This window comes from Spermophilus citellus (assembly GCF_964194105.1).
Source record: "Spermophilus citellus genome assembly, chromosome: 8".
In the NCBI taxonomy this organism is placed as follows: domain Eukaryota; kingdom Metazoa; phylum Chordata; class Mammalia; order Rodentia; family Sciuridae; genus Spermophilus; species Spermophilus citellus.
In genome coordinates, this window is record NC_138189.1 from 123,447,232 (window position 1) to 123,467,910 (window position 20,679).

General features: G+C 34.6%; 1 protein-coding gene across 2 annotated transcripts in view; it reads right to left on the minus strand.

Annotated features, from left to right (window-relative positions):
- The window catches only part of GRIA2 (glutamate ionotropic receptor AMPA type subunit 2), a gene marked incomplete at both ends in the record, with an annotated part of 140,487 nt that overhangs the window by 32,604 nt on the left and 87,204 nt on the right, over positions 1–20,679 (minus strand). For both annotated transcript variants that reach the window (XM_081304515.1, XM_081304516.1), the window contains 2 exons: positions 10,937–11,098; positions 17,184–17,237. In XM_081304515.1, the coding sequence (XP_081160641.1) occupies positions 10,937–11,098; positions 17,184–17,237 (216 nt within the window). The remainder of the gene's footprint in view (positions 1–10,936; positions 11,099–17,183; positions 17,238–20,679) is intronic.

A 20,679-nucleotide genomic window follows, 5' to 3' on the forward strand; every position in this document is an offset into this window, starting at 1 on the left:
ATTATGATAATAGCTAAAAGCCAAAATCTTCATTGAGTCAGCTTGCTCACATTACTAGGAGAAATCTGTAAAGCCATCTACTAAATGTATTAGTGGTCTATAAATGCTGGTGAACTACATTAAAAAATAAGATTAGACCAAATGAACTAAAAGCACTTAGAATCCATGTTGCATATTGCCATTATAACTTAGAGCCTGAGCACATTAGAAAGAAAAATCCTTTTAACCTTTTTCAAATGCTCAAATCTAATCACATCTTAAGCCTATTATCATTTTAAATTAAAAGTCACAGTCACAGAAACACAATTCTGGGCTAAGAGAAAATCAGCTGGTTCTGCCTCCAGAGTTCCTTTTGGTTTATGTTCTGCATATATGGCTCATTGATTCCTCTAAACAAGTATGTTCACATTTTTGATTGGATAGTTAAATATTTCTGTTTTATTCGACCATCCGCTAAAGTAGATGTAAATTAATTTGAAGGGAACATGATGGCAGTGTAACTATCTCCTTCTTTGAAAACAAATGCTTCATCTCTGCCCTGATGTTTACACTCTGTGAAATCCCTGAGCTGAGCTGGAAATTTGAATAGGAGACCATTTCGCTTTGCAGTCCTATTTCATGAGCACATCATCTCCACACTATCAGAAGAAATCTGGAAAATCATCTTTATAGTCCATTTTACAAATGCTCTTTTTATTCTATTTTGAATGCACATTTATTGAAATGTACTGTTCAAAATTAAGTAAAACATGCATTTTAAATATGTTTATTTTGTCCAACAGTCATCAGACAAACCATTCAATAACACATTACTATTACTACTGATACCAGAATACGTCATGCCTGATATCAAAAGCAGCAGAGGTAGGTATAGGTAAAGTTGTATGTTAATTTTGAACATAATGAATATAAAAGAGGATAGACAACAGCATAAAGTTTTGTGGATTATCATCACGATGGCATCTTTTCTAAACATACTATCCATCTCTTGATCAAATAGAAAAAAAAATATTCAAAAATAAAAGTACTGACCATTAAATAGTATCAAAGTGTTACAAAATATCCTGTGAATAGCCACTTTCTAAGTTTTCCATAAAACTCAAAATTTAGTTGAGTGCAGTTTAGAAAACATTGCATTTAGTACCAAAAGACAAGGAAGGCTCCATTCCATATTTTACTATTTACTGCTCTGTTATCTTTGGGCAAGTTAACAAGTATTAGTGTCTAAGGGTTCTTAGCCAAAAAAGGAGAACAAGGACCCTTTTATGCCATAGAAGTGTTGAAAAGAAAGATGAGGAAGAAGAATTTTGTTCACTCAGCTCTCCATGTGGCAAACCTCAGTAAGTCCTTTTAAAACAATCCTATACCACAGTATTTTTATTCTGATTTTGTAGGTGTGGATTCCAACTTATAAAGGTTTGGGGAGAGGATTGAACCTAGAGGGTGTTTTATCCTGAGCAACACCCCAGCCCTTTTAAAAAAAATTTTATTGTTTTTGTTTTGAGACAGGGCCTTGCTAAATTACTAATTTTGGCCTTGAATTTTCAATCCTCCTGCCTCAGCCTCCCAAGTTGCTGGGATGACAGGAATGTACCAATGTGCCCAGCTTAACATTGTATTTTATACCTGACCACAAAAATATGTGACAAAAGTGGAATTATAATTCAGATTCCTGCGTCCTTGGGTCACTGAGGGAACCCCACTGTTCTGGCTTACATGATACTATACCAGTTTTTGAACAATACACAGTTTTAAACAGACACACTAAGGCCATATTTGATATAGCAAATACTATAACAAATAAGTGGATATGTAGAAAGTAAAAAGTGTGGTGAATTTGAAAATTTGCTAAAGATGTAAGTTATTAACCAGAAAGTTTGCTTTATTTTTTTTCCTTCTATTACTATCTACTGTAATGTAAAATGAGTTTGTTTTAACAATGTTTTGTAAACCACTATCTTGCTCAACAAAAACAGTTCTGGACCCAATAAAATTATTCTCACGTTGACATATCACAGGCTCTTAGAATTCTTGAAGTAACATTGAATCAGCATTGCCCAGACTAAGTACCATTTTTAAAAATCTCCTGAACACCAGGTTACTTTATAAAAGTAATGTTTTGCATAACACTTTGGAATGTTAAAGGCCTTACAGCCTGGTAAATATACTCATTGCTAAGATAGCATAAATCATTTACATAGAATCACTGTATGCTGAATGATATTTTTGAGGGGGTTCGCACCACAATAAAATGATTTGTTTCTTTTACACAATAGTTAGCAACAGAAAAAAGAAAATGGAGAGCTCTAGGAAAATAAATAAACCCACATGAAGAATCTTAGGAAGTCTTTTTTAAGCTTTCTAGCAATAGTCAAGAATCAAATAAAGTCGTAAGAAAAAGAACAGTAAGGATGAAATACATTATATCCTTAAAATTATTCACTTGTCTTAATTTCAAATTCAACAGCCGTCTACCCTCTGGAAAAGAACTGTCTGTGATAAGGTCATCTTTAATTTACTGTAAAGCATTTTGAACATGTGCCCTTTGAAACTGCACTGCATAAAGGCATAAAACCTTCATAAAAGCTCCACATCCTTGGTAAGCACACAAGCCATATCACATTTTCCAAGGGTATGAAATGAAAGCTCCATTGGCAAGAAACCAAAATTAACATCCTTTATTATTCTTTATGAATAATAAAAATTATTTGAATCCACTCTGAAGAAAGCCTCTTCGCGTAGAAAGAATACATTAAAAACGACATATTTTTTGCCTAAATTACCAAGAATGGCTCCTGACCTTGACTAAAAATCTTACTTAAGGAACAAGCCTTTTATAGTCAAAAACTTGAAATGACATACTTAAGAGTACAACTTTTCCGACAAAGATAGAAAAAGAAATTTAAATTAAAGCACTGTCTGGTTTTGATTTAGCCAACAGGTAAAGACTTCCTCAGAAGCAAAGCTTTTATTTCATTAGTTGCATAAATCCCTCCTGGTGTCTCCCATTTGTAACAGTTCCTTATTTTTTACAATCTATGCAAAACACATACTGTCCAGGGTGATTTAGATTTCAGTTTGGGCACCTAGAGATCAAAGATGTCTACATGCAAGTCACTACAATCTTTAGCAGAAGGGGAACCACATGAGATTTCAGAGATTCAGCAAAAAAAATGAGAAATAGTAACATTTTATTGAGGACCGGGTTAGTTTTTCACATAATCATGGTTTTAGAGATTTGGGGAAAATATTAGAAATCATCACTTGTTCTCTTTACAGATACAGAAATGTGGAAATGTTACCTACCCTAATCTTGTTCCACCTTGGAGACCTAGCTGAATTTCTACACCATCCTCATCCTGCTTATCTTTGAGGTCAGGATACCTAAAAGTTAGAAGTTTCTCCTCAAGTGAATTGGCCAAAGCGGGTTGAATCTAAGATGGCTGCCAGAGTGAATGCCAAACAAGCTCTAATTTCTTTTTCACTCCATCTGCATGCCTAGTCCTTTCATGCTTTTTTTTTTTAATCCTTTATCTATAACCTTCCAAGCCCCAAAGGGTTGAGAAGTTGATTTGTAAGTTTACTTTCCCTTTCTAGGGTTGGCCAAGAATGAAAGTCTCCTTCATCGTCTTAGGTCTTCTGAGAGGAAAAGTCCACCCAGTCTTTGGGGCAAAATATTGGTAACAGAAATGAGATTTGAACCCAGATATCCTGCATTATAATAACTATAAACATCAATAATACATATTTAATGGTATAATATATATAAAATTCTTTCAACTAACTTTGACAAAATACATATTATCAAAACCAATTTTTTTTTCCAAATTTATGAGGATATTTCCATCTCATGCACAGTTTTTTAAACTATGAAATATAAAAAACTAAATCTGCCAAGCTTCTGGTTTGTTGGTAGGCAAACACTTTAATATTAGCAATGGTAAATGCTAAAGAATCAGCTGTGGGTTTTGGTCAGTTTAAACGCTTCCGAAGCAGAATTAATTCGATTAGGCCACCAGGGTACTATTTAATGCACGACACTAATTACTGGACTGAAAAAGATTTTACTATTTTCAGACAGGACTAATAAGTCTCTTAGGATAGCAATTAAGAAAGTTAGTATGTGTGTTAAGTCCTTTTCCAAGTAAAATGAGATTCTTGTGAGAAAGGCATTATTTAAAGTGCCACACAAATGTCAAGTCACATTCTGGTATTAAATCACTTAACACCAGCAAGACATCAATGACACAAAGGAGAACCAGGGTTACCATGAGAGAAGGTAGAATAAATAGTCATATTGTGAAAGTTGTTGGAGATGAGAAAAACACAAAAAATACATCTCAAAATGGAAATATTTGTAAATTATTTTTTAGATAGGGACAAATCATTTTTCATAATTTGCCTTTTTTTGACATTATTTGTCTAAGGAAGGTAAAAATGCCTACTTTCATCATCCCACAGGTGATCTAGATGCTGCGAAGGATCGGGTCAGATTTCTGCAGTCACTTTATGTATCATCAAGTAAAATTACTCACTACTTTTCTGCTATGGCTGAATGAATGGACACACCAAATGCTGTGGCAGAAATTTCAATCGAATCTCATAGCAATGATAACTACAAAGTTTCTCAGTGATTTGTATTTTCTGAATGATTGCTTTTATTTTACAGTTCATTATCCTTCACTGCTACAAGTATCTCTCGTGTACTTACTCTTGCAAACCACTCTGTAAGACTCAGGGTCAATAAGCTACAATAAGAATCTTATTTTTGATCTATAAATATTTCTCAATGGAATTTATATCAGCATATTACAAAATGAATGGTTGCATTATTTAAAGAGCCACATAAATGTCAAGTCACATTCTGGTATATCACTTAACACCAGCAAGACATCATTTTTTTCACTTATAAATAAGAAAATTAAAAGAAATGGTGAATGTAACAAATTCACCTATTGCTTGCCATCCCCACACCACAACCACAATTCAGACAATTGTCCTCTCTTGACTAGATTGTTTGTGTTATTGGTCTGCACCTGTATTGCCTTCTATCTCTTGTCACCACAGCAGCCAAAATAATCTTCCTGTATCTAAACTGAGATCAGCAGTCTCTTCTAGAGATTCCCTAATTGTTCTCAGAATAAGACAAAATATTTCTTAGTATGTCACCAAGGCACACAAGGTCTGGACACTGCACTTTTTTGCAGTGCTGGAAAGTAACACCTGGGACCTCACACATGCTAGGCAAGCTCTCTTCCACTGAGCTACACCCCCAATCCTGGATTCCGCACATTTTTAAAGTACAATTTCTCAGCAGTCCCTCAAAGCACCTCTGTTCAACCTTTAGCCTTGTGGAAATATTCATATTTTCCTTGCCCTGGATATTTCACCAGTCCATTTCCCTCTCTCTGGAGCCACTGTCCCTTCTACTTGCCTGTAATTTCCATTTCTCTTTTAGGTCTTAAGCTCTATGTTGTTTCCTTCAAGAAGACTTTTCTTACCTCCAGAACCAGAATTTTGTCTTTATTATAGGTGATACTTTCTTTTCCTCTACTGTTCATTAGGTAAGTATTTCTTGAATAGGTACTATGTACTAGACTTTATTTTAGGAGCTTGGGATATATCCATGAACAAACAATGAAACTTCTCAAGCAGGAGAAGGCAGACAATAATGTAATAAATGAATTAATGACCAATAAACTATACTTCAAGGTAAGAATGGGGTTGGAGAGATGAAGCAGAGGAAGGGTGATGGCACTTGTGATGATGGAGAGATTACAGTTTTAAATAGAGACCCTCTGTCTATTGACTCCTTGAGAAGACTTCATTGAAGCCAGGATCTAATCAATGCAAGAGGCTCAGTTATGCAGGTATGTAAGGGGCAATTGATCCAGAAGACAGAATAAGCAGTGCTAAGGCTCTGATATGGGAAAATACCCCCCGGGACACTTAAGGATTAGCAAGCATGCCAATGTTGCTGGAATACTGTGAGTGAGAGGGACCATGCTGAGAAATGAGGTCATATGAGACTAAGTGACAGAGCATTTAGGGTCTCCTAAGCCACGAGGATGACTTGTACACCAAGTGAAACAGAAACACACTGGAGGATTTGGAACAGAACCACCAGGATGACAAAGATGGAGAGAAGTGTAGGAAGAGAGAAACCAGTTTATGAGACTTTGGGGATCATCCTGGCAGAGACAGGATGATAGTTGCATTGAGAGTGGTTGTGGAGGAGGTGGTAAGGAATGAGGCAGTGCTAATAGGATTTTCTGACAGATTGGATGTGGGCTGCAAAGGAAAGAGGGAAGTCAAGGTCATTTTCAAGTTTGAAAAGTAACAACTGAAGTTTGGAGTTGTCATCAACCGAGATGGGAATGATTTGGAAGAAATCATTTGCAGAGGCTAGAAGGAACTATCTGGTGGAAAATCAAGAGTTGAGTTTGAACATGTCTGTTTAAGATATCATTAAGGCAATTTGTATCATTTCTACAAAGGAATTGTTGAGTTTGATTCTGAAGACTGTGAACTCCTTGAAGAACAGAATTTTGCCTTTTCTTTAACACATAGGACAGGTTCTGTTGCAGAGTAGAAATTCAACAAATATGTGTTGAATGGATAAATGAATGAATGAATGAATGAATATCATCCCAAGTTATTAGCAAATTAGTGAAAGACAGAGTCAGATTTAAAATCTCAGTGCAAGGCTAAGGTGTATGTAGTTCAGGGTTACAGGGCTTTCCTAGCATGCAAGAGGTTCTGGGTTTCATGCCCACCACCACAAATAAAATAAAATCTCAGTGCTATTATTCCAGAGTTATTTTTGGTATATTATGTAAGAATAAAGAAATTTAAATGTTGCAATTTATATTTGATGTCATTAAAATATATTAAATATTTCAACTCATTTAATATTTTACTGATTTTTTGAATAAAATTTATTTTAATTAGGAAACTATGGAAGTTGCATTAACTTTTGAGGAAGACTAAAACTTTAAAACAATAATTTGGTTATTATTCCCACTTGATTTAATTTCCTAAGCCCAATCATGGAAAGAATTTGATATAATGAACAATATTTTTTACAAGTTTTTGTGCCTATAGCACTAGTTTTTTATTGTAGAGTAATAAAATGTGATTTAAATCACCAGAAAATGTACCTGATTTAGTCAATGACCCCAAAAACAACATCAAACAAAGTAACCTCATTGGAAATAATCTCATTAAAGATATTTCTGCTTGCTCTCATTAAATGAATCATATATTGAGAATACACTATTTATATTTAGAGAATGCAACATAGCGCCTTCTAGTTTTGGCTTCTTTCTTCTGCCTATGGAAATAGAGAAAATCTCAAAAGTAGTTTTCCCACATCCATGCTTTTGATTTCCATGGTTTCAGTTACCTGGGTCAACCATGGTCTGAAAATATGAAATGGTAAGTTCCAGAAATAAATAATTCATAACTTATAAATCACATGCTATTCTGAGTAGAATGCTGAAACCTCACACTCTCATTTGTTCTCATCCACAATGTGAATCATGCCTTTGTCCAGCGTATCCACGCTTTATACACTACCCTGTTAGTCATTTGTACTCTTTGTGGTTTGGCAGTGCTTGTGTTCAGTTAACCTTTATTTTACTTAATAATGGCCTCAAAGTGCTAGAGTGGTGATGCTGGCAATCTGGATATGCTGAAGAGGAGCTGTCAAGTGCTTGCTTACTTTAAGTGAAAAGGTGAATGTTCTCATTAAGAAAGAAAAAAAAATTGTATGCTGAGGTCACAAGGTCTGTGTCATTCACCTTACTGTTCACCCCATCAAGTAAGCATTGTGTCATCTCAAATTAGCACAAGAAAAAAAAAAAGGAGTACAGTATAATAAGACATTTTGAGAGACTTTGAGAGACGATAAATAACATTTATTATAGTATATTGTTATAATAGTTCTATTTTACATTAGTTGTTAATCCTGTCTTGCTATGCCTAATGTATAAATTAAACTTTATCATAGTTATGTATGTTTATGAAAAATCAAAATATATCTAGGGCTTGAGGCCATCCATCATCTTAGCTATTCACTTGGAGTCTTGGAACTTACCCATCATAGATAAGGAGGAACTATTAGAGCTTTTAACTGCTACCTGTTATATCTGTTGGCAGTTGAATAGCCTTACCTCTGACAACTTCCCAAACATGTCCCTTTCACCAGTTCTAAATATTTAAGTTCTTGCAATTGCAAAAGTTGTCTATTTCCTTGAATCTGTCATGCTGTTTCACCATTTCCAGTCTCTGTACCTGCTGCTCTTTTAAACACCCTCCCATACTTATTTTCCTGATCAACATGCTGCTCTGGTGTCCCTCCTACAGAAGTTCTTCCCTAATCTCCCTCTCACAGACTGTCCTAATCATCTGCAAAGAACTGGCACATTTTACATGCATCATTCTCTATTACAGTTGCATGTTTGTCTCCTCCATAAGACTGTAGATTTTAAAGGGTAAGATTCATACATTTTTCATTTCTATTTTTATATTCCATTCCTGGCTCTCTAGTACATGAGCAATCTGTGTCTGTTAGGATGAACTCCCACCTACAGATGCATTTTCTCCCAGAATTTTAATCTTTTTTCTAAAGTTTCAAAGACCTTATAAAATATATCTCTGAGGTAGAAGTAGAGGGATCACAAAATGTTAAAACTGAAATATACTTTTGCAATTGGCTGGTGTTCCTTCATTTTAGGAAAGGAGTGGGAAAAGATATTTAGATATTAGTATCAATGCTTCTAATGTTATGCTTAATTTCTTTTTGAATGTTAGATCTAATCTTCACAGCAACCTGGGAATTAACAGTTATGACTGAATGGAACAGATGAGAAAACTGGACCCAAGGTCAAATAGTGATTTAGAGCCTGTTTTTCAACTCGTATACCTACGTTCTTTGCAACATTACACAATGAAAGGCCATCATGATCTCTGAAAATTGTTAGAAGTCACCAAAATGAGGCATTATGGAAGAAAAATGCTATGCAGGAAGAGAAAAAAGGAGGTCTTCATGTATGCTCCCTGGGATACCTGGCACTGGCTTTTGGCAAAAATGGTAACAGAATGCATTGCCAAAGATCCCGTGTGCCCTGAATATACCAACATTTTGATGCAATACACATGAACCTGAGTAATGATATGACTTCTAGGAGAAAAATAAAATCTCATATTCTTTCAAACTTTTCACAGCAACAACAAGGGGACCTTACAACGACCAGTAGAGTGTTTGTGTCACAAGTGCTCTTCTTCAGAGAACTTAAATTGTATCCTGTCTTGATGGACAGAAGCCTGAAGTTCCATTGTAAAGGGATGGGCAGTTACACTTCTGTTGGACACAGAGGTAGACACACCTCACATTAACTGAGGGTCCAGGTGTCCATTCGCATTCTCAACAACTTTGTTACATGCAGATACCTAGAAAACCACAAGTAAACAGCCTAAATGCTAAATCTCGGTCAAGGCCACCAAACAGGAAGATATCTACTTCAAAAAATTAACTGAGAGTTATTTTTTAACATCCTATGGGATGCTTCTCTGAAATTGACTTAAAATTAAAAAGATTAAATTATACACCCGAAAATAGAGAACATCAGAGTTTCTAATCTTTATCTGGGACCAGTTTCACAGCCAGAAAATTTATAGTCAAATACCCTGTCCATGACGTATAATCAGTTTGACTGGGGACAGCAACTAAAATTGCACTTCCAGAACTGGTTCATATAAAACCCACTTTGTAAAACACAAACAAAATCATTACACATTTGAAAAGACTTTGCGCCTTTTGCCTGTCATGGTCACAAATTTCTAGTTTTGTGAAGAAAGTCAACAGTATGCTTCCTTCAGTCCATTCACTTCTCAATCCACTCTTGGCCAAGACTTAACTCTGCTCTCAATAAAGTCAACAAAAAAAGGGAAAACAAAAACAAAATTTAAAAACCTTACTTTTACTTCCAACCACAGAAACATAGAACATTTGAAGGTAAACACATGCATATGTCTAGATACACATAAAATTGATCAAATAAATAAGTGAAGGCCTCAGTGTGTCCAAACCCATGGAGAACAAAGCAGAATCTGTATAGCTCATATACTACAGCAGCAAATGACATCTAGTACTCCTGAATTACTTGTTTGATTGCATAAAGCATTGTATTTATTTTTTTATTATTAAAGTAACTGAGATTTTTGTCTGCTTTCTAAAGGGTGCTAAAGTCTAGGCTTTTCATCAGCAGTTATTTTATACACACACACACACAAAAAAAAAACCACATAAATACACTTTTTATAGGTGGCCATATGCTTATTGACCAAAGGATTCCCAGGGAGTTTTGTGAAAATTAGGGAAAATTGACACCTATTATTCTTCAATTTACTTGCAAAAAAAATTTTCTAAGTCACAGCCAACTGCCTTATGTTAAAACTGGTCTTATGTTAAAAATTCCCTCCTCCTCAGATAAGGCCTTCCCAGAGCATCTAATTCAAGGAAAGACACCTGCTATGTCTTTCAGTTTGCTGTCCCCTTTCTCCCTGGCATTCTTCTCTCAGGGCTATTGTCCTTCCTTCACTAAACTGTGAGCAAAAGCAGGACTCTTCTTTTCTTTTCTTTTCTTTCTTTTCTTTTCTTTTCTTTTTTTTTAAAGTCACCCAACTGCCTGGTACAGAATCCACTCAATACGAAAAAGCCAAATGGATAAATAAATGAATGCAGGTAATTGCAAACAGTAAGAAAACGAAATGGTTTCTAACTTAAACATAATGTAAAAACTGTATTTAGCAGTCTATAATAAACTATGTTTACCAAAATTTGATCTGGGATCTCTATTCCTTCCTGTATTTTCCACACTCTATCACTATCCTTATATGGAAAAAAAAATAAAAACAGAAATGAAAAGCAAACCTTAATTGTGGTTGTATGTGCTCCAGGATATTCTTTTTCTTCCAGCGTTGACCATCTTTCTATAAATTTAGACACCAAGGAATCATCATAATCCACAATCTGAAATCCAGAGACATTTGCGCCTCCAAACTGAATTTTTAGTAGGTCTCCATCAGTAAATCCCTAGACATAAAATATTTGTATGTCATTCAAGTAGAACTTAACATTCCCCAAATAATTCTACACATTGTGGCTTTACATATTTCAAAGAACATGTGAGAGATAAAAAGTCTCCAAAAACATTTTCACGCATTTATCAGTCAAAGCTCCTCACCAGCGCCTAATATCATATAGGTATCACAGTGGGTCCTTATAATCAATCCATGCTTAATGATTGGCTGTCTCATAAAGTACTGAAGAGTCCTTGTATAAAGGTTCTCCATTTTATTGAGAGACCATCAATTAGTAAGGAATGAGCTTTATTTATTGAATCTAAAAAGAACACTGCCATGTGGTTACAGACACTAACATTAATCTAGTTCAAGACTGCAACTTTGTGGTCAAGTCATTCCTATTTAAATTGATCATTCCCTGGCCTGGGATAAACATCTTTAAAATGAGAATGGAAGGTACATGCCCAATCATTGTTCTCAATTGCTTAATTGAAAATACACAATTTCAAATTAAGCCTGAAACTAATTTTATAGAACATATTAAATTTTATAAGATCGATGTCTATTACATTATTAGAATGAATTCATTCATTACTAAAACTATCATGTGGTATTTTCATTGATTTCAAATATTGTGCTGTCATGAATTTTAACTCAAATTGATTATTAAAAATAAAAATCACAATTTCAAAGTCACAATTATAAATATATCACATTTTATAATTATAAAATATTCATATTTTAAAATATTTTCATATTTAAAATGATTCGTTATTGTGCATAATGATTAAGAGTGCCATGAATTAAGTGTGGGTCCTCATACTGGAAAAAATATAATCTTTTCATTGTTGTTGATATGAAAATATATACATATAGAGAGAGTTACACTAAAACATACATAACAAAATCAGAGATTCTCTGTTCGACCCCACCCATGGTCCAGTTAAGATGCTTCAAAGCCTTCAATTTCAATGACTTCATTTTCACTAATTTACCTGTTTTTTATGAATTACACACTTTCACTGTTCTTTCTTAATTGCTTAATTTTAGATATTTTTGTTAAATGAGTATATAACCCAATTATGTAACCAAACCATTTCTCTCTTCACCCATTTTGATCAATGTTTTCTGTTTACATATTTTTAACTCTGTTATTAGTAGCAAAGTCAAATAAGGTACTAGGATTGCATTTTTTTCCTTGAGCATTATTTCACCTGAATGTTAATCACCGTCTCTTCACTACTAGAGATCTCTATATGCCTAACCTTATGTTTTTTCAGTTGCTTCATGAAAACATTTCATATACATATAAGAAAGGCTTCTTTACAAAAGGAATATTCAAACATCAGGAAATCTATTTCAGTGTAATCCTAAATATTTAATTTCTAGGACTCCTCCTTACTGCTGCCAGTTGAATTGGTTCCTCTTTCCTTCTACTCTACAGCTATTACTACCCTAATGTGTTCCTTCACTTCTTTTTTTTGAGTAAATCTCATTTCCTGGGTCATATTTCCTTTTTCACTTTATTCTTTCTTTCCATTAGATTCCCTCATAGTTTCCTAAAACACATTGGAAGTAAAGTTTTTGAGACATTTTATATTTGAAATGATTTTACCCTGAGACTTGATTAGCATTTTGGCTCAAAATAGGATTTTGAGTTGAATACTCTATGACTTAAATGTATCATTCCGTTGACTTTCATTTTCCATTGTTGCTCTCAAAAAAAGTCATTTCTAATTCTTTTTTGCATGTGACCTGCTTCTCACTCCTATCTACTTCCCTGTTACTGCCCCAAACTTCTAAAATCTCTTAATCTCTGAAATTCCATGATGATATTCTCATTTTCATTCTTTCTTCTATTATTGTATTATTTATTCAGTGGTGAGATTTGTGTCATTTGGACATTTTTCAAAACAATTCTTTAATAATTCCCTTCCCCTAATTTTACTCTTCTCTATTTCTACAAAGTCTATTATTAAAATATTGTAACCCTTAAATTAAATGTCTAAGTTTCTTTCAGGTTTTCTTTTTTCCCATTTTATATCTTATTGTCCTTTCGTCATATAATCTAGAAGTTTTTCTCAATTTTATTTTCCAATTAATGTAATTTAATTTTCTATTGTAAGAAATAAAACAAATTAGCTTTCCAATGATTTTATTCTTCATTTTATTTTTTATGGGTTAAAATTATTTTCCTTTATTTTGCAGTAGATATTAACTCTGATTTTAAACATTTTTCCGATGTCACCTGCCCAGTTTCTGTTTGTTTGCATTGCATCCTTCATGGCATTTTTTTTTTCTCAAATGACTAGTCATGCTTGATTATTTCAGAATAAGACACTGAGACATTTCTTGGAATTTCTATATATGTGAGTGAGGCTCATTAGCAAGTATGTTTTGCTATAAGATAGATTGTTGGGTGGGGTGGACAGAAGTGTGTCCTGCCTATATCTGCTCCATTTGATTTCTTCAGATCATCCACTCTCCACATAAATGAATATATGTGACCAAATTCTAGAGAAAGGATGGCGGATGAGGGAAGTGAGGTTCAGAATTCCACTTGTAGACTTTCATTTAGTTGTCTTGTGTTTTTAGCACATGCTTCTTGAGTCTCACAAATTCCTCCGATTCATATTTTTTACAAAGTATACTAACAAGAGAGAAGTGGGGGTTTAGGGACCAAGGCTTGTGGATACTTGTTTATTTGGGTTGTATGGAATGAGTACTTGGGGTATCCAATCATTCCTGCAAGGGACTTTGAATCAAATACTTTGTCCCAGGTGTTCCTAATAATTCCTGGTTTCCTGGAATCCACCTCAGAGGTGGAACTGATATGTCCATCCTCTGTGGGCCTTTACTGCTTTGGCCAATGGTTCACATACATAACTTTTCCCAGATAATTGGCCTTGGAATGGAAACCACTCCCTCCTTGGTTAAGGCAAAAACTAACTGGAATCTGGTACAAAGGCCCCTGTCTCTGCCTTGTCTCCTGTTGGAAGAAGGTGATACAATTTATGCAACAGAAAGTCCTAGGGGATCTGGACTCAGACAGAGCCTAAACCTGACCTTAACCACATTCCTGTTTAGCTCTCTTTCCTTCTCTGCCTTGCCTCCTTCACTCACCTACACATTGCTCCTGAAAGCTCTTCCTCAATAATGTGCATATGAATACCCTTGTTGGGCTTTATAAGCCAGTAAATGCTGCCTCTTTTTAGCTATCCCACTCTGCAGGCACTTTTTTTTTTTTTTTTTTTTTTAGTTTTATCTTCCTTCTGTTAGCTATCCCACATATTCATCCTTCATCTGCTCTATGTCCTAAAAAATTTTGTTGACTTCTGGCTTAATTGGTATTTTCTTTCCTATTTTCTCCTTCCTTTCCATTAGGTTTTAAAACATCTTTATCCTTTTACTGTTGTTTTACTGTAATTTTACTACGAACAATAAGTTCAGTTGCAAATTTTGGGTAAGATTTTAAGCTGGCTTTAGTGAGGATCTGCATTTCCCTAAGTTTTCTTCTTTCCTGTCCAAAACTTTTCAATTTATGAGGAGCAGAAGGAAAAGGAGATAATGAATGACAGCAGAGAAGCCAAGGCACAATCTGAATTGTAGAGGCATTATTTTTAAAATAATTAAGTTAAATCCATGACAGCAGAAGGGATGAGGAAAGGAAAACAGGATGCCCTTATGTGCACTTTATGTACTAGCTAGCCTTTCAATTGCTCTTTCAGGAATTTATTCTCAGACACTGTTTCAGAAGCCCAATCAAGTATTCAGCAATTGCTGAAGAAATTCATCAATAATGATATCTGAAGTTTTTGAAGGTTTTTTTGTTTTGTTTTGCTTTGTTTTTATCTTTTATAACCAATTCCTCTAACACATTTCAGACACTCTCCAGACACTGGCTGGGGGGAAAAGGACATTCTCAATCAAGAATTTGGATGAAAGCCATTCACCTTTGGATGGCATTCTTTAATTTTAAATGTCAGTGGAATTTCTGAGGATGTCCTAAATTCTCAGAAATGACAGCATGATACAGACTTTTGAAATTACGATTCACTAGAAGTTCCAGGTGGTGAGGAAATCAAGTGTTCAAAAAAGGAAAAGCAAAACTTGAATTCAGATCAAGTATTAGGTAGATTTCTCCATAGAAGCATGATAGCAGTTTTTTTTTTTTTTTTTAACTTTGGTCATTCAACATTCAAATACTTATTTCCTTTTCCATAGCATCAGATACCAACTTTCAAATTGATGAGCCGCCTTCTGTCATTATTTCTGAATGTTCCAGTATAATCTTCTCCATCTGGACATTTTTAAAGATCACAGCTTTCGATGTGGCTCTGCGTTGTTCATCAAATGGCAGGATTCACACAGGGGACTGGCTGTCCAGGCTGTTCTCTGCCTGAATGTGGCTCTGAAGAGCCTCATTACAGAATTTCATTTGTTTTAACTCTTACTTTTTTATAGGAAGTACTTTAGGATCTCCTTAGTACACTATAAGGAAAAAGCCTAGAAAATTTTTTGTGTGTGTGGGGGCGGGGAACTAGGGATTGATCCCAGGGGTGTTTTACCACTGAGTCACATTCCCAGCCCATTTTACCTTTTATTTTGAGACAGGGTCTCACTAAGTTGCATAGAGCCTTGTTAAATTGCTGAGGCTGTCCTCTAACTTGCGGTCCACCTACTTCATCCTCCCAAATTGCTGGAATTACAGACCTGTGCCACCCCATCTGGCATAGAGAATTTTTATGACAGGACAGACATCTCGTTGCTAAACAAATCTCATCTTGAACAAACCAACTTCTTCCAGTAGCATGTTGATTAGAAATTTATTATTCCTAAGTCATTGATACAACCTTCAGTGAAAACAGTATTTATGATAAGCTGATAAATTTTGTTTTTTTTTTCTCTTCTTGTCACAAGTCAAAATGATGTTTTGTGATATACAATCCAATACTTCAGAAACTATAAGATAAATCTACATTGGTATTAAAAAAAAAAAAAAAAAAAAACCTCTACCAGACTCCTAACATGCTATTTAGATTAGCTTTCATTCTCTTTCCTTCTTTTTCTTTGATTCCTGAGGACATTATACATGAGCATGCAGGGAGTAGTTCTTAATTACAAAGGATCGTATACAATTAAAGACCATAAAATTTTATAATAATAAAGGCCAAAGCTTATTTCACTACTGATCTAAACCCTTTTTTGAAAAAAAAGATTTTATAATTCCAAATTAATTGATTATACTTGAGAAGGAAATACAATTAACCACGCAGTCATTTCAGTGTAAATTTTAATTTGACAGTGAAAAATAAGGGACACTTGGACAATTAATTTATATATTTATAAAAATTTTCCCCTGAATTGAAATTAGCTTCCCATATAGATATATTTTATTAAGTCAAATATTGTTCTGTAGATATTTTTGTGGGGGGCGGGGTACTGGGAACTGAACCCAGGCACTTAACCACTGAGCCATCCCCAGTCCTTTTTATTTTTTAATTTTGAAACAGGGTCTTAGTAACTTGCTTAGACCCTCACTAAACTACTGAGGCTGGTCTTGAAGTTGAAATCCTCCTGTTTTAGCCTCTTGAGTTGCTGGGATTATAAGTCTGTATCACCACACCAGGCAGTTATATAGCTATTTTTGTTGGTGTAGTTGTGGTTACTTTGTGGGTTGTAGGGAGGTTTGAACTCAAGGGCACTTACCACAATCCACATCCCCAGCCCTATTTTGTGTTTTATTTAGAGACAGGGTCTCACTGAGTTGCTTAGCATCCCACTCTTTCTGAAGCTGGCTTTGAAGTCCTGATTCTCCTGCCTCAGCCTCCTGAGCCTCTGGGATTACAGGTGTGTACCATTGTGCCTGACATATTTCTATAGCTTGTTACACAGTTTGTAATAATGGGAGATTGACTGGGAATGGAAATTGGGAAGTAAATCTAAAATATAACAAATAGGAAATATACTGTCATTTATAATCTATCAAATATAAACAAACTATATCTTTAAAATAATACTAATAAACGATGATTGCTCTAAGTTTTTATTAATAAGCATATCTAATAATAATAAGTACCAGTTAAGTCACCTACCAGATTTGCAATGATGTAGTGGTACCCTTTAACATGTTTCCCAATGGTAATAACCTAATAAAGGTAAAGAGACAATTATTTAATAAAAGCAAATGATATAAATGTAAGACTACTGATATTATGATCTAATTTAGGGGAAAAAAAGGAAATTTTATCTGCTATGGTTTTTTAAATAATATTTATAATAAATCATCAAGTAATATATGATAAAATATAATCATCAAATCTAGACACTATTTCTCTTAGAAAACAGTAATAATAAATTTTAGTGCTTAATAACTGTTATCTTTTACAAAGTCAATCACTGAACCATAATAACTATCCCATTTTTGTCAATAAAAAAATAAGCACACAAAGTCCTTAAGAAGCTTAAAGATACATAAAATCAAAATATATTTAATTCATGAGTCATAATTTCATTCCTACAAAAGTTACACCCTTGTTATTTTAGTAAAAGATTAAACACTTGAAACCGACACCTGAGATTTTATATTCATAGATCTACATTCAAATATAAACACAAATAAAGTTTCTAGAATTACATAAATTTAAGAATATTGGTGAACAAATAAAAATATTTCTTCATGATAAAATAATACTGCTATACTAAGGATCTTGAAATGTTGACAGCTTAGTTCAAATGGACATTATTTCTAGGTTTAGACAGCCACATATCAGAAAAACTAATTTTTTTCCTCTACAATTGTCAAGCATATCATGGAAGAAGTGGTCACCCTGGTAATAACACTCTCAATAGTTATGGACATTATTGAATCAGTTTTAGTTTTCATTGACCTATGTCAGTTATAAAGAGAGTAGGTACCTTTGAAATGTCTGTGCCATTGTACTGGTACATAGTCACAGTTAATCCTCAACCTGCAATGGACTTATGTCCTGATAAATCCACTGTAATATGAAGATATCTGAAGTCAAGCATGCATGGAATACACCTAACAAACATTAGAGTATGGGGTGTTGCCACTTGGGATGACATGGTAGACTGAGAGCTCTGCCTCATTGCCACCCCAGCATCACAAGAGAATATCACATGCATGTTGCTAGCCCAGGAAAAGACTAACATTCAAAATTCAAAGTAGAGCTTTACTGAATGCATATGGCTTTCTCATTCCACCATAAAGCTAAAAAAAATCATAAATTAAACTACCCTAAATCCAAGGTCATCCGCATTCAAATGAAATTTCTATTTGTAAGAAAATGATCACACCAAGGGAATGTATGAAATGCCAAGGCTGTAGACAGGAATTCAAACCATTAGCTCACTTTCTTGATTAAACTGATTTGGTGGTTTCCCTTGTTTTAGCATAATAAGCATAAATTTTTAAATGTGCTTTAAATTCCAAAGATCTTGTGACCTTCTTCAAACCTACTTTCTCCATTCTCCATTCTCACAGGGCTATCTTTTAGTTTTTTTTGCACACAAAAGCCTTTTTCCCATCACTTCAGACTATGCACAGTGGATCTCAGCCTAATCATCACACCTGCTGGGAGAGGAATTCCCTGACTTTTCATCAACCCAGACCAAGCCAGGTGCTCCAAAGCAGCACACTTACACACCAACAACAAAACTCTTGGGAAGGATTCTACCATATGCCACTTGGATGGGAAGTGTTAGCTGTTCAAAAGAAAGTTAGAGATTTTATTGTTTTCTAACCCGTTTTTTAGGCAACATAACTCAGTTGCCTTTCCCAAGAAACTGAACCTTCCATGTTGAAGAGAGAATTTTGAAGAAAAGATGTCCTGAATGAAAAATATGTGAACTGACATCAGTTTAATTAAGATGATTGTGTCCTTCACATATCTTAAGGACATCTGTTGGCTTTGTTTACTGTACATTCTACTTTCTAAAGCATCTATGTCTTCCTTCTGAGAATTAAGATAAACAGTAAAACAGCGATCCCAGCCTCCTTACTTGAGTTTAGTGTACATTGTGAGAAGAAAAGGGGACATGAAAATTCACTAGTTCATGTCTATATAAAAATTAGTGCTGACCATACTGATTTTTGTAACTGTCCTTTATAATAAAGCGTAATGTTATACCAACAATAGAAATTTGTGTTAATTTCTAAACTTTGATGACTAGATCCTTTGCTACCTAATCACAGCTATAAATGCCTTCAAAGTCTCAATAAATGATAAGAATATACGTTATTGAATACAGTTTAATTCTACTGCTAACTTTAAACCATCGTGAAGATAAAGAGCTTCGTCTCATTTCTGTTCTTTTTTACCTGCTAGTTGAATGAATAAATAGCATTTCCTTTTCTTAAAATGTACTTTATCCCTACTATTTGCCTAGTCAACTCTACTCCTTGACGTATATCCAAATCTAAATTTTTTTTCTCAGAAAGTTCTGTTCTTTTCATTTGTAGTATATTCCATTGCTATAATTCTATGTTAATTTCGGATACAGTATTAATGTATCTCAGTAGAGCTGGCCTATTTTGTTTTGGACACACCAAAGTGCTTGTCCGACAAACATTAGCCAACAGAGATATCTATTTGACAAGTACATGGATGAATCTAATCCAGCCAAATGCTACTTTCTAAGTGAACACTTCACAGATTATTCTTTCCCTGGAAAGATAGGTACTTCATCCTCTGTGTTCCTTGACTTCTGCTCACTGCTTTAGTTTAGATTTTAAATTTCCCCAAAGGCCTGTGTCTTCAAGTCTGGGTCCTCCACTTAGCATTATTATAAGCAGAAACCTTTAAGAGATGGGCATGGTGAAAGGTCTTTAAGTCATTGAGAGCATGCCCTCCATGGGGATTGTGAAAGTCTGGTCTCCTCCTAACACACACACACACACACACACACACACACTTTCTCTCTCTCTCTCTCTCTCTCTCTCTCTCTCTCTCTCTCTCTCTCTTGTTGTTGTTTTGGTTTCATAGTCACCATGGGGTGAGCATACCACAACATACCACCATGATGAACTATTCCTCACCAGAGACCTGAAAGCAGTGGGTTAACCAACCACAGATTGAAAACTGTTAGACAAAATAAACCTTTCTCTCTGATTAATCTCAGAGGGTTTTTGTTGTTGTTGTTGTTTGTTTGTTTTGTTTTGTTTGTATCAGTGATTTAATCCAGCAGCATTTTATTCACTGAAATACATCCCCAGACCTTTTTATTTAGAGTCAGGGTCTCACTAAGTTGCTTAGTGCCTTGCTAACTTGCTAAAGCTAGCCTCAAACTTTTAATCCTCCTGTCTCAACCTCCCAAGCCTCTGGGCCTACAGGCATAAGATACAGTGCCCAGAGATATATTTAATCTAGCAATGGAAAGCTAACACAACCACTTTGCATTATAACTTGTAATACTATAATGTTGTAGGGGTACATTTTTTTCTTTCCCTCTAAATAATATTCATAGGGGACAGATGCCATTCTAGCTTGTCTTTATTAGGATCCTTCACTCTGGACAGAGGATGTCCTCAATAAATGTTTCTTGAATGATACTACCAAGTATATGCAC